At 52.0% G+C, this 14043-nt stretch overlaps 4 protein-coding genes across 4 annotated transcripts; 1 reads left to right on the forward strand and 3 right to left on the reverse strand.

Moving 5' to 3' along the window:
* Positions 1 to 157: 157 nt before the first annotated feature.
* M409DRAFT_63747 (copper radical oxidase) lies at positions 158 to 1822 on the reverse strand (the record flags this gene model as incomplete). Its single annotated transcript, XM_033815746.1, has 3 exons — positions 158 to 1126; positions 1169 to 1338; positions 1381 to 1822. The coding sequence occupies 3 exons, from the start codon at positions 1820 to 1822 to the stop codon at positions 158 to 160; spliced, it is 1581 nt and encodes a 526-aa protein (XP_033672393.1).
* Positions 1823 to 7848: 6026 nt separating this feature from the next.
* Positions 7849 to 10074, forward strand: M409DRAFT_18619 (uncharacterized protein; the record flags this gene model as incomplete). Its single annotated transcript, XM_033804578.1, has 7 exons — positions 7849 to 7976; positions 8029 to 8037; positions 8092 to 8302; positions 8352 to 8948; positions 8994 to 9159; positions 9214 to 9419; positions 9469 to 10074. The coding sequence occupies 7 exons, from the start codon at positions 7849 to 7851 to the stop codon at positions 10072 to 10074; spliced, it is 1923 nt and encodes a 640-aa protein (XP_033672394.1).
* Positions 10075 to 10997: 923 nt separating this feature from the next.
* M409DRAFT_18620 (uncharacterized protein) lies at positions 10998 to 12105 on the reverse strand (the record flags this gene model as incomplete). The annotated part of the gene is made up of 6 exons (XM_033804579.1): positions 10998 to 11203; positions 11266 to 11395; positions 11456 to 11654; positions 11702 to 11808; positions 11861 to 11960; positions 12008 to 12105. 6 exons carry the CDS (start codon positions 12103 to 12105, stop codon positions 10998 to 11000), a joined length of 840 nt encoding a protein of 279 aa, XP_033672395.1.
* A 432-nt stretch (positions 12106 to 12537) lies between these two features.
* On the reverse strand, positions 12538 to 13365 carry M409DRAFT_50937 (uncharacterized protein; the record flags this gene model as incomplete). Its single annotated transcript, XM_033811675.1, has 1 exon — positions 12538 to 13365. One exon carries the CDS (start codon positions 13363 to 13365, stop codon positions 12538 to 12540), a length of 828 nt encoding a protein of 275 aa, XP_033672396.1.
* Positions 13366 to 14043: the final 678 nt, after the last annotated feature.

Consider the following 14043-nt stretch of genomic DNA (forward strand, 5'->3'; position numbering starts at 1 on the left):
GCTCATCTAATTACCGCCCTCATAATTGATTTGATCAAGCAACTCCCACAGGGCGACTGGTAACATGTCCTGTCAAAGCCAACAAAGCCACCGACAGCCTCGTGTACTTCTGTCCAGTAACAACGCATGGGAGTCAAGTAGTTCATTGTTGGATCCCTCAGACTGTAACGCGAATCATCCTTGCAATAGAAGGTGTCCCAGCTTCGTTCATTGCAAAAAGATAGTAATAACCCGGCAAAAGCACGCCCGAATCAGCACGCAGCTTGATCGTAAACCTCGCCCCATTCCTCGTGACATTCGCCAATGGTACCTGTCGCTGATCGGTATTGATCGAATGCGTCGAGCTACCAAGACGGACGAGGGAGAACGTGGTCTTCCCCGATTCTGTCATATCGACGCTCAGAGTCCCGCCCACGCGAGTCGTGTATCCGTTGGCATCAGTTGCGCTATGCAGGGAGTTGATCGTCGGTCGTGTGGCGGATGACCCATCGGCATTGAAGAGGTACGGTGGCGAGAGTATCTGCCCGTCGAAGTGATTGAGTGTCTGGTCGCAGAAGGCTGTTGACTCGCCTTGGCCGACTGGGCAGAGGCCACCACCGGCTGACCAGACGGTACCGTCGGAGAGGATGAGAGCAACGGAGTGGTAATTGCGCGGGACCGAAGCGGGTGCAAGGATGGTGAATTGCTTCGTTGTGGGGTCCCAGAGCTCAGCAGCGTAGATGGATTGAATATCTGTGAAGACCAGGGATTCGGCTTGCCCGCCGAGGACGACGACTTGGCCGTTTGGGAGGACGACTGTATTGGCGAAGCCTCTGGGGAAATTCATGTCTGGGAGCTTCTCCACTGTGGCAGCTTGGTTTGGTTGTCCGATGGTGATAAGGTGTGCCTTGATGAAGGCGTCGCTGTTCGTATAGCTCTGGCTGCCGCCGGCTGACAAGATCTTGCCTGCTACAGCATCGAACATCACATTGATGCCACACATGGCATCGTTGTCTCCATCTCGAGTGCCAGCAAGCTGAACAGAGCCGCCATTTTTGGTGCCGTACCAGTGCATCGTCTTGCTGGGACCCGCTTGGAAGACGCTGCCATCCTTCCAGCCATACAGCCAGGCGTGATTGTCGGTACGCTAGGCTCCTTCGCCGTCAAATGTCGTGAGCATAGGCTTGACATCGCAGCCATTGAGCAGAGTCCAAGTGTTCTTAGCAGGATCGTAGACCTCTCCGACTTTCAACACGGCATCTTGGCCTCCAATGCCGCCCGTAAAGGAGCCACCAATCGTAAAGATGCGGCCATCAGAGAGAGTCGTAGAGCTTTGATAGCCACGCGCGATCTTCATATCTGCAGCCCGAGTTCAGCCGTTCGTCTTGTAATCGTACAAACTGACGGCCTCTGCATTCTCGCCGCCAGTGACAACCATGGAGCCGTTCGACAAAAAGCTCATTCCGGGACAAAACATGTCGTATTTAGTCTCGGTGACGGTCCTCTGCGAGACTGCACCGGTCTTGTAGTTGTAGTCTGTGAATTGCGTTATCCCCGTAGGCCCGCTGAATTCATAGGGGCCCCAGGACGAGAAGGCGAGAATTCGATTTGAAACTGGCTGCTCGGGGACCATGAAGGCCCCGACAGGGACGACAGGAAAGTTAACAGCTGGAGCCCACTTGCCCAAGTTACCGGTTTGGCTTGCTGTTCCATTGAGCAGCCTGATCGACTGGTATCCTGCGTTGAAGGGCCATGGAGCATCTGCGCCTTTGAGGTAGCAGACCTTGTTCGCCACGTCGTAGACAGCTTTGGTGCAATCTTTTGCAGAGTCACACTGGAGCATGCAGTTAAAGCTAGAGTCGACTCCATCGACGATGTTCGTCGCCGGCCCGCCAAAGTCAGTTGAGTTGCAGATCGCATAGCCCAGGCCTTTTGAAGAAGTGACGTTCCGATCGCCAGAAGGGCAGTAGGTGAGTGCGTCTCCTTGCTGCGGCCGGTAGAGCAACGAATGGTTTCGTAATTGGAGTTGAAGACTGTGATAACCCTCGAGCTAGCGAAATCAGACGCGAGCACTATCCTCGCATGTGGACAAAAAGCTCGATTCATCTTTCCTCGCTTCTTGATCACCCATCTAACGCCTCGCAGCTAGATCCCTATGCGCATCATCAAAAGGCCTTATATGGCAATCAAAATTCGCATCAAAGCCCTCGAACAACCCGTCTCTTCTCCTTTGCGGATGATTTTCACACTCATCCTCTGCGACATGTCTACTCCACTCTCCCAGATCGCTATCCTTTAGATACACAATCATCGGTTCGTATTGCCTGCTACCATATTGTGGCCCTAGAATGATGAAGGAGTGTGGGAACGATTGTGAGGCCGGGAAGAAGTGCGCGGCGCGGTGTTTCGCGGAGCGCGGGAGGAACAATTGTTCGGTTGGGGAGGTCACTGGGTTGACGACGCTGGACTGTCGGTTGACACTATGCAAAAGAAAGCGGAGAAGGAGGAGGCGTTCGCCAGACAGGGTAAAATAGGCATGAGATCCGGCCCAGGTCCAGCTGAAGGGCAGGGTTGTGAGGAATGGTCGATCGATGCATCCTACTCGTTGTTGAAGGTTCGTCATGGAAGTAAGCGTTGCTCGCCCAGAAGGATGAGGTTTGAATTTGAGGGTCAATAGCTTAGTGAGGAGAGCATAGCGGGTTGAGAGGGTGCGAGAGCTGTCGGGAGAACGGGTTTTCGCCGCTTCGAGGATTGCCACGTGAAGTGACTGGCCGTCCTCTGAGAAGTGAGGTTCGATAGCAATGTTGCGACCTGAACCCATCGTAAGTACTGTGGCCATAACCCGACTGATCCCAAAGACAAACCATTGACAAGTGAAGGCTTGAGGCGAATGGATTTCTGCCAGCGGGGCTTGCTAAAGCTGGACAGCAGAAGGGCAGAAGGAGAGGCTGCCCAAGCCAGCAAAGGCACGCTTGGATGTATCGCAGGGGGCGAGCAATGCAGCAACTGAGCTTCTTCACGTCTTACTTCGAGTTTCACCTTCGACGGCGACTGAGACGTGTCGATGACTTGAATCCTGCATGAACCGTCAGCGATATCGACAGTACCTAAGGTGGAGCTGGCTAACATCTGTTCGGGTTTGCACTGCTTTCTCCAAGTCCGCACACCGACAGGATCATCCTGTCTCCACTCCAAAAGTTGGTGTCCAGTATCACCACACCACTTTCGCCGCTGGAAGCAATGCCAACAAAGTGCCGCCCGCTCATGATGACACATACGACAGCTGAGCCATCTGCGTAGCCCGACTTGGCCACAGTAATGGCAGCACTTTTCCTTGGCCTCCTCGATCCGCTCTATGCGTGGGTAGTATCGAGTGGGTTTTGATTTTTCGTGCTCATCTAGATCGCTACTAGCTTCAGTGTGATTGTCCGCCGATGTGGTTTGGCTCATATCATCCGTGTGATTGCTTGCATCTTCTGTTTCGTCACTGGTATCATCCAGGTAGTCTATCGTCTTCGCCAGGCTCTCTGCGTCCGATGTGGTCCTGCTATCATCTGAAATGATCGCGTCTAATCTCTCCAAAGGCACTTTGTCAAACGTAAGCTCATCATCAGAGTGCTCGCTGAGTTGCTCGAGCTCTTCGCTGTCGAGTTCGCTGACGATGTCGTCGTCGTCGTCGTCGTCGTCGTCGTCCGAATCTCCAGTTTCCCAGGCAATTGGTTCGTCGTCCGTGAATACTGACTGCGACATAAGGCTTTCATCGTCCGTGGAAATCTCCTTCAGAACCTCTTGGCTTGTCTTGGGAGGCAGTTGTCCTTCTCGGTCATCTGGCAGGCCTGCCGAAGCCTGTTTTCCGTCTGCCCCTCTTCCATCGTTCCACGTACAACCTATCTTACGACGACATCTGACCACAAAGTTGTCCCGGCAATTGAATTCATCATACACTTGGGATCCATGGTCAGATGAAAATGACTCGAGCTCGGAGGAACCACAGAGCTTTTCGATCGACAGGACTGCAGCACCAATACGCAGGTTCAGGCCCTGTCTGTCCACGTCGACCAATGTTGGGCATGGCGTACAATCCATGGAAGGCATTACAGCTCTTTTCTGATTTCCCATGGTGCAGAAGTAGCGACTCTTTCGAAGAAGGTCTGGAATCGCAATCGATGCGGACTTGACGAGCTTTGGAGGTTGCCCTGGTATGTTTACGACCCATCGCTCAGTGACAAGGTGTGTTTGATTATGTTCTTCATCACGCAGAGCGCAAATGACAATTGTCCGTCCGTCGGGAGAGGGAGAGAAGGCCGCATACGAGAGCGTCGAAGCCGTGCTTTCTATCCCCGACCCAAACGAGAAGGAGGAGTAGCGGCTTCGGAAATTTCGCATAAAATTGTTCGATCCCAAAGTCTTCCAGAAACAACGGTCAATCTCGCCTGTACAGACGTTGGTGACTCCCAGGCGTAGTACATGGCCCCATTCCGCCAGAAGAGCGTTATACTGCCGCCGAAGACTGCGATTGTTCGAATCGTCGCTGCTCAACCAGTCCGGCAAATTCTCTTGAACACTTTCAGGGTGATCTTCTTCATCGTATTGAACCAGAAAGTGGCCTAGCACGAATATACTCTGCACTTGTAAGCAGGCCTGGAAGTTGTCTGATTGCAAGAGGTTTTCTACGGCCAGGAGAATGTGGCTGTCTGGAGGCGATCCACGGGTTGACTGGCTTATCGAGCAATGTAAGTGCCAATACTTTGTAGTATATGATAGGAAATGATGCTCTCGGATGTTCTTCCCAGAGTGATCGCAAAATTCCATGTCGCCTAATTTCTGGAGCAGCCCAGATAAACAGGGCTGTAGTAGATAGGCAACGCAACAGTCTCGAATGACGGTGCTTGAGACTAGCAGCTCTTCAGTGGAAGTCTCCGGGTTTTGGAGGTCGCCTTGTTTCCAAAGAAACGCGCCGACTGCAGAATGGGCCAAGTCGAGAGTGCCCTCGTTCTCTCCAGTGCCCGGTTGCTGTACATATCTAGTGAGCGGCGAGCATTCGTCGGTGATAATCCTTGGATCGATGTATCGGGTCTCGTCCAGAGCAAAGTGGAACGGCGTCCTCCACATCGCAATAGCTTCGCGAAGTTCAGCAATTTGAAGGGGCCGGCGCATGTACGCCAGTATCGATAGGATGACTTTCCATAAAGGCAAGCCACCGCTTCGATTGGGTCGCTTTTTGAATCTCTCAATGACTCTCTGGTAGTATTCATCTATCGTTTTGGGTAGGCGTTCAATCATTACCGCCACCGATTCGTGTTGGTCCTTCGTTATTGCCAGCTCTTCGAGCATGGCGCTCGCGTACAGAAAGTTGCCATCGACATCCGACATCAGCACACGCTTGATCATCATTTGGGCAGCATCTAAACGGTCGACGATGCCTTCGGGCAACCGCTTCTCGAGGAGCATCTCAATGTCTTTCTTTGTATGATCCGGTGAGAGACTGATTTCCAAAGCTGATCCCTTGCTGTAGTGCGCTATATCGCGGGCGAGGGAACTGTTATACTGGCTACTGCACCAGACGCGGAGTGAATTCGGATCAACAAGGCTAGCGCTCATGAGGAACTCCAGGACCCAGTTCAGTTCACGTCTACCGCGTTCATGCTCTTCAATTTCGTCCAAGCCATCTACAAAGATGTACAAGACTGGAACATGTTTGCGTAGAACGTTGAACAGCTGTTGCAGAACCTTCAAGTCGGTTTTCCAGTGGGAGCCATTTTCAAGAACCTCGTCCGGTAGGCAGCGATGTCCCTTGCATACAATCAGGCTCAGTTGCCAGACCAGTGATCGAAGCATTTCATCTCTCGGCACTGCCATGTCCTTCTGGGTCAGCAGATAAGCAATGCAGGAGGCACCAGAAAGATCCAGCTGGTTCAAAGCCGTTCCACACAAAAAGGACTTGCCTGCTCCATGTTCCCCATGAAGCCACAATATTGGACGTGGATTCGTAGGCGACGTCCAATCTTGGAACTGAGTCGTATAGGATAGCCAGTCACCTGTGCCTTCCAATCGTTCGTCTGACCATGATTGGAGCAGGCCAGCTTGGTCCTTGGTGCCAGCCTCGAGCATTGATATGATGTCCTTCGTTTGCCGCTCTGGATGCATTAGTAACCATTAACTGGCCGCAGTGCCTGGCTTTACCTTTACGATCATTTGCGTTCAAATCTCTGTCCGTCGCAGCAGCCTGTCTTTCCTTCTTGGCGAGGTCTCTCTCCTTCTCCGCTGCGTCAAACTCAGCAGTGGCAAGCGAAAGGACTTCCAAGACTTTCTCATCAATCCTCGAAACTTCGGCACGAGAATTGGCCTGTAATTCCTGCTCCGCTGCGTCACATATCGTCTCGAGGATTTGTGTTTCTTTTCGCAATCTCTCCAAAATCGCATCCAGCTTCGTGTCTTTCACGCTAGCCTTGACGACCTGGACGAATTCTGTGTTTCGTTATTAACTGCCTAACAATAAATTCATAATCGGGCTACTCTCACGGTTGTGCTTCATATTCTTAGTCGCTTTCCACCAGAACTCAATGATGGTAGTGTATGTCTTCGCCGTCGCCCAGCGCACATGATCGCCGAAGCGCATGTTGTGAGAATAGACGTCCTCCCAGAACGGCATCCTCTTGAGCAAGCTGTCTAAGGCTTCGATCTGATCTGTAATGCGTTCAAATGCCAGTTGATACTCTTGAGCAGCCTGCAAAGAGTCATTAGCGAAGCGTTGTCTCAGACCGTTGCTCGGTTTCAATCTACTGTCATGAATACTCTCACCGCGCCCCAGATGACGGAGCCTGGATCAGGCACACCCTGAACTATCGATGGATGAGTTTCTATCATCACGCACCATACCGGGCTTACTCACAGATTTGGTCGATTGCCTTGCCATAATGCTCTAGGTGCTTCGCGACCGGACCAAGGTAGTCTTCGAACAATCTTCTGGCTTTCCTCGTCTTGCATTTTGCAGCTAGTTCCGTCATATATTGCTGCACATCGTCCCCGGAGGCTGAGCTGCCAAGACGTTTGGCTTCCTCAAGAAATTGAGTTCTCTTCGGTTTCTTGTCGAACTTCGACATGTAGTCTTGGATGGCCTTCTGGAACCTGATCTCGATGCTCAGCGTTGATTTCCTCCAGGAAGTGTGGATGAGATCTTAACAGTGGACTGTCCGCGAAGTCCGGCTTAGAGCCAGCTCCGCCTCTGCTTGTAGTCGTCATCGCCTTTAGGGTGAGTATCAGCTGCGTCCAGCGAGGACGTATGAATAAAACAAAATCGTTCTGGTGATTCAGAGTCTCCATGCGATGTGGCGTCCTCACAGAGAGCCGCAGCCTTCCCCGCTTCCGCCCTGATTGCGGCCGTCAGGTATGCAGTGCTCGTGCAGCTATCACAGTGGCACAGCCGCGATGGTACGATAACGATCATTGGTCACTTCGCCGGTTAATTGCGCTTCGCAGGGTAGCAACGCATGATGTGTTGTTCGATAGCTCCCAGGGAGAATCTCCACGAAGCTCCCGACCAATTGTTCTCGCCGCTTGCGATGGTTTGGTATGCCTACAGCTGCGCCAACGAACATCGGCAACATTATGGTGCTTGAAGATCAATACCAAACACGGGTTACATTTGATAAGACCGGTGAGCCCACGCAAGGTCGGGAACACGCCATTGTTCAGCTTTCGTGGGGGTGAGACCGGTAGAGAGCCGCAGCCTTTGGTGTGGTCTGCCGTGGTAGCTAGCACAACAAATATAAAGCCGTCGTCGACCATGCCCCTCTCGATACCAGGAACGTATGTCAGCCCTCTTTTAGCGATGCTGGACAAGCCAAACCTCCTCCTCAGATGTTTACAATGGCAGACAGGGAGCCAGAGAGCGCAGATGCGGTGGCCGGAGCCTCGCCGAGAAACGAGGTACCTGTCGTTGATGACAAAGACCTGTCCAAACGCCAGAGAATACCAATCGGGAGAGGCGACCATGTGTCAGTTGGGATGACCACTATTTGACAATATGCAGTGCTGATCGTGTCTTAGTTACAATAGGTCAGCAACTTCGAGTCGGCCCATTGCCACTTCTATACGCTGATGCATCGATAGACGAAAGCGCCAATATGAACTCCGTCAGTCCCACGAACGCGCGGAGAAAGGGCGCTGGACCAAATATGTCCTCGTAGTCCGCCGGAAATTCGACGACAAAGGCATGCCTTCGCACATTGAGCTCGAAGTCAGGGGAAAGCGTCTTCGAGCCGTACTCGAGGATATCCATAAATCGAAAGAGGCATTTGCGTTCCGGGACGAGCCCGCCCTTGTATGATTTAGCAAATACCTGCTTGCCACGTAGCTGACCATTTGCGAAGATCGATCCGCGCGAGATGTTTCATGCCTTAAAGGGACTACGTGATCGACTCGACAAGGAACAGAAAAGGCTTGAAGACCGTGACCGAGACTTGGAGTTTGAGCTTCAGGCCGGAATTTCGTATGTCTTCGAGGATTTTGGAGCGACCATGACGACGCTCAAGGCTGTGTTGCCGAGTTTGCAGATCGGCTGGACCGAACTCTGGGCCATCTTTCCCTACGGCACCGTTGTCGTGGGGACTGACAAGCTTGGTAACGAGCAAGCATACACTGTTCGCGAGGGACGAGAATGGAAGGACCCCGAGACCAATGTTTGGTATTACAGAATGTATGCAGCCTTCATTGACTCGGATGGCCGATCATGTGGCTGGGTGGAGGACAACCGTCTCATGATTCAAGAGTTCAGAGACGTGAAGAAGATCGTCGACCTTCCATACTGGCCACTTCACATGCATCCGAACGCGATGGCCATTGAGGAGCGTCTCCGAACAGCTGGACGGGAAGCGATGAGGCGACACGGACGACACGTCGTCGAGTATTATGGCCATGGATTGCGAAGGGACAAGACGGACCCGCAACGCAAGTTGATCAAGTTCAATGTCAGTCAGTCGTAACTTCAAGATCGCATCCGCTGACTATAGTAGCCGCATGGGAGACTTATTCTAGATCCAGAAACGTTCGACTTGGTTGAGCCTTACGATACGACAGTGCCCTCCGTTCACCCAGTAGCAATGGACAGTATTGGCGACGAAGAACTGAAGCTCATGTCAGCATCTGTGTACGGATTCAGCCTGGGAGACAAAATTTGGGGTGGGTTCGTCATTAACACCGTGTCGATAGATGTCCTGCGCTGACACATACCAGGGACGTTTTCTGCGGCAAAAGTTGGTGATCCCAAATGGGACGACACAGCATTCGGGGACCTGGAGCTCGGTCAGGATCGGAAGGATTTTATCCTCGACTTGGTAAAGCAGCACAGCGCCAGCAACGGCCAAGGATTCGACGACATTATCAGAGGCAAAGGCCAGGGACTCATTGGCCTTCTCGAGGGTCCGCCGGGGGTTGGTAAGGTAGGCATCGGGCAATCACCAGAGCGGAGCGTTTACTGAAGCTTGGCAGACGTTGACGGCAGAAGCCATAGCGGAGGTCACCAAGCGTCCGCTTTACAGCATGAGCGCCGGTGAGCTCGGCGAAAAACCAAGCGACATCCACAAGACGCTCAAAGGTGTTTTGGAGCGGGCACAGCGCTGGAATGCTGTGGTTCTTCTGGATGAGGCGGATGTCTTCCTGGCTGAACGAAGCGAGACAGATATCGAGCGCAACGCCATAATCTCCATTTTTCTCCGAGAGCTCGAGTACTATTCGGGGATCTTGCTTTTGACGACAAATCGGCTGCCATCTTTCGACCCGGCCTTCGACAGTCGCATCCACTTTTCCGCGAGGTATCCCGAACTGACAGCAGAGATGCGTCGAAAGATCTGGGCACGATTCATTGAGATATCCCGTGCTAGGAGCCACGAGTTAATGGTCGACTTCAGTCCCAAAGATATCGCCGATCTTGCGAATATTGATATGAACGGCCGCCAGATCAAGAACATCGTCAGCGTCTCGCAGACGGTGGCGCTCCAGAGGAAGCAACCTTTGAGCATGAAAAGTGTCCTGACCGCAATTGATTTGTCCAAGAGTAGTCGCGGCTTGAAGAAGATCAGTGCCGAAAATGCGTGAGAGAGCACGAACTCTCATGTACCACGTCACTGTCCTGGCTCTGCGAGACCTCTTTCAATTGATAGTTGCTGGTGGTCGATTGAGTAATGAGTTCCGGTACTTCGTCTGCGATAGACTATGATATTCGTTCACGCAGGTCATGGGTTTCTGTCTTTTCGTAGTGGCTAGCCATGAGGAAAGACTTCTGCTGCGTTCGGCTGCTAATCGTTGAGAGCTCCAATGGTAGAACCGTGATCGGCATGTCTTTGTTCCCAAGAAGAGCTGATTGTATGTATATCCCGAGCTGGACCGCGAACATGTGAAAGGGGAAAGAAGACAAGTTGAAAGTCGACTTCTTGCAAGATCGCTTCTCAGGCCTCACGCGGGTGGGGGCCGTTCCAGCGCCGTAAGCCGCCACGAGGACTTCTTCTTCACCTCACCTCAACTCCGGCTTGTTCGTCACAGGAATTCACACTTCGCCTATGCTAGGCAGCTCTCCAAGCGCCAATAGTAAGCCTTGGCTAAGCATATCTATCAAAGGGGATATCTAATCCAGGTACCCATTTCTACTTACTTTACAATTTAACTGCAATAAGAGGATCTATCTATATTTCTAATACTTATTAAAACCTGGTTCGTCGATACTACCTAAAGTAACATCAGCCATGACTCGGACCTGCGACATTCCATTCTCTCGTAGAATGTAAGAAGTAATTAGGTACTTGGACGGCGACACACAAAGTATTAAATCAATGCCTCTGTGCTCCGCTCTTACTCTCGATGGAACAAAGGCCAGAAGCAGTCTACGGGACTTACGTGTGACGACAACTCTCGCGTGATGGCACCACGATATGGCTCACGGTACAATCTTCCGGCCTACCAATGTTGTCGTATATGCACCCGACCACACTCTCACTGCTACCGCGTTCCACGAAACCCACATCTCATCCGAAGACCATCGAGGCTTTGCCAACCTTATCGCCGTCCACCAGGGTCTGAAAGTCCATGTCTCCCGTCCTCTGATCAAGACTGACTTGCAGCTGATATCGAACCATCAACGTGGATGATGTAGAACGGCTAACCCCTCGGCTGAGTGTCGACTCATCCATGCCCGTGAAATCGATCAAGATTTTGCCAAGCTTTTCAACTTCTTTTCGTTTCCCTACTGTCAGCCATGGTCAAGCGTACGTCAATAAACACCAATCGACTTACGCGGATGCTCCATATGCTCTGGCGCTGTGTCCAGAGAGCAAGAGAATATGCTGACTTGAGTGGTTAGACTGTTGCGGCGACTCCATGTGTGGACGAGATCGATGTGCCGGTTGGTATACATATCTTCGCCCTGTTGTAGCATGATTAGCTGGCCAATTCTGAAGGGTAAGTCTTGGACGAAGCAGCTTACCTTTGAGATGAACCACTGCATACGACCACTGCAGGTCTTGTTGCCCGTGAGGTTATCGAACACTGCTGCTGATGAAGGGTCGATACCTTCGCGAGAGGGCATCGACACCAAGAATCCGTAGTGTCGGTTGGAACGCCTCTCATACAATATCGCTCCTTGTAGCCCTCGGAGCGCTGCGCCGCGCACTATCGCTGTTTCGCTATCGCAGCATTAGCAGTTGAGTTTCGAGTGCTATCAACCACTTACGGATGTTCGGGGGAAACGACTGGGCCGATGCCATGCTCACGGCACCACGCCGTAACACGCTCATGTAGGTGAAAAAATTCGCCGAAGCCGCCCACGAGAACAACTCTCTGTACGTTGATTAGTAGCTTTACGGTTCTGACATTTGTATGTTGTTCTTACATCGATGACTCTGCCCCCGTTTCTGGCGCTTTCAACCTGCCTTGCCATGAGCCCAATAATCTCGTCCTCTACGGGTCGAAAAAGGTCGTTCATGTCTTGCCTGGACGTAGTCAGTCTTCGTTCGAGTGCAGATCCAGTAATACTTACTGAGATAAGAATACGGCCCACGGCCGTGTTACGCACAGCCACACGATGCACAACCCGGGGGTCTGCATACAACCGACTTGTCCGCGATATGTGGACATCTCCTGCGCAAGACAGCTGAAATCAGGGTCTGGAAGTGTGCACGAAGTTCCAAATCAGACGTGACAATGTTCGAAACATCCATGGTGAAATTATCCCTGTAAGTGTCGCCGAAATGAACGTACCCTCTCCATTTGATGTTCGGGGTACAAAGGCTGCTGCAAAGACCTCCTTATCATGAGAGGTGCCGAAAACCAAATACATCTCTTGGCGCTAACTTCTGCTTCGATCAACTGGTGAAGTCTCGCAAAATGCATGCCAAAGTCCCTCAATTCACGATCTTGATAGATAGTCCTGTCATCTCAAGGCAAGCAGGTCGAACATTTCTCAAGCCTTCGCTACGCCACGTGGAGTAGCTGCCGTTATGTGGAGCCGGTGAAGGCAAATGTGCCTCATGGTCGAAGTACGAGACATTTGCTGAGCTTGTTCTCCGACTAGGCTCTGACGCTGCGACGGTCAAGAGGTACGCTTAGTCGAGGGCTTTCGTAGCCATAGCTGGTGATCCCAGAGCGCTGCAGTCGCTGACCCTGGGGTGATACTAGCACCGAACTTCGGTCTTCCCCACGAGCAAAGCCTGGACGAGTATCACCTGGGTCGCGGAATTCAGGGCGCAGTGGATACGGATAATAGGGCACATCATCTGCATGCTGCCTATCATGGCTATACGGCATGGTATCGGCCCGTTTCACCTGAGGGATGTCGGGGCTGTCATGTATATCGGGTATGTCGATCATCGTCCGCCTGGGCTTCTTTCCTGCAATCGGTGACACTTCATGCCGTTCGAAGCGGAGTGAGGGGTTTTCAAATGGAGCGCTAACCCTAAAGACGGATCCTTTGCGATGGGATCTAGCTCTCTCAAAAACTCGCGAGCTTTGTAGAGTCTGGCCCAAGATATACCAGCACTGGTCCTCCATCTGTGAGGTATCATCTCTCGAAATTGTGCGATCCACCAAGTCGTGAACTGAACCGCGCGATTCAGATGTCTGAGCAAGCGCCCCGTCTCTTGATCTCGCTGTTTGAAGAGCGTTCGCAAGTGAAAATGGATTGTTCAGATTCATCTCCGGTATGTTCGACGTGGCAGAAGATGAAGGGCTGAAATCAGGACTCGTTGGACCGTATTTGGGGCTAGTCGGGATGTATCCTGGACTGGACGGGCCGTATTTGGGACTGGTTGGAGAGTATGAAGGGCTGTGTGGACTGTACTTTGGACTCCGCGGTGGCAGTTCCCACTCGTCGTCCCAGGCTTCCCATGGCGAATCCATATCTGACGTACCCAGCTGTTCAACCTGTTGCAGTGTTTGGCGTTGTTAACTGAGGATCGCGTGGTTTGCGGATTCGTGAAGATGGCTAAGGTGAACAGGGCGGAGATGGCCAGGCGACGAAGTTGATACACGACGCAGCTCCAGCTCTTGCGCCGCAGCGCTTGCTGGCCTTGCGCGTCCTCATTTTCAGGACTGAAGGCTCGCTCGAAGATCTCTCTTCCTCACATCAGAATAACGACGATAGGATGAACAATGAGTGTAGTCACAACAAACATCTCGAATGCACCATCTGCCGCACGGGCCGCCTTCGCCGAGGCCCGAAACCTTGTCCTCCAAGACCGCAAAGGGACCCCGGTCGAGACCTGGCTTCAAGACAAGTACACCATCGAAGATATTTAACACGCCATCGAGGCCGCAAAGCAGCAGTATGGGGCGAAAAGCAATGGCAAGAGGCGTGAATGGCTGGGGCAGGCGTCTAGGGGTATATTGGCATATAGGAAAGTAATAGACATGCTACAGGCTCTAGCAAGAATGATATGAACCCCTGCTAGTTTCTCAGCCTTTATCTAGCTATATATGGAAAAATAAGTGGGTCACCACTTTGTATAGCCTCCTTTAGTATCGATTACTGCCTAATATCTTTCCCTAATACTCTAGTAGATCCTTAATATATTAGAT

This window comes from Zasmidium cellare (assembly GCF_010093935.1).
Source record: "Zasmidium cellare ATCC 36951 unplaced genomic scaffold M409scaffold_5, whole genome shotgun sequence".
Classification (NCBI taxonomy): domain Eukaryota; kingdom Fungi; phylum Ascomycota; class Dothideomycetes; order Mycosphaerellales; family Mycosphaerellaceae; genus Zasmidium; species Zasmidium cellare.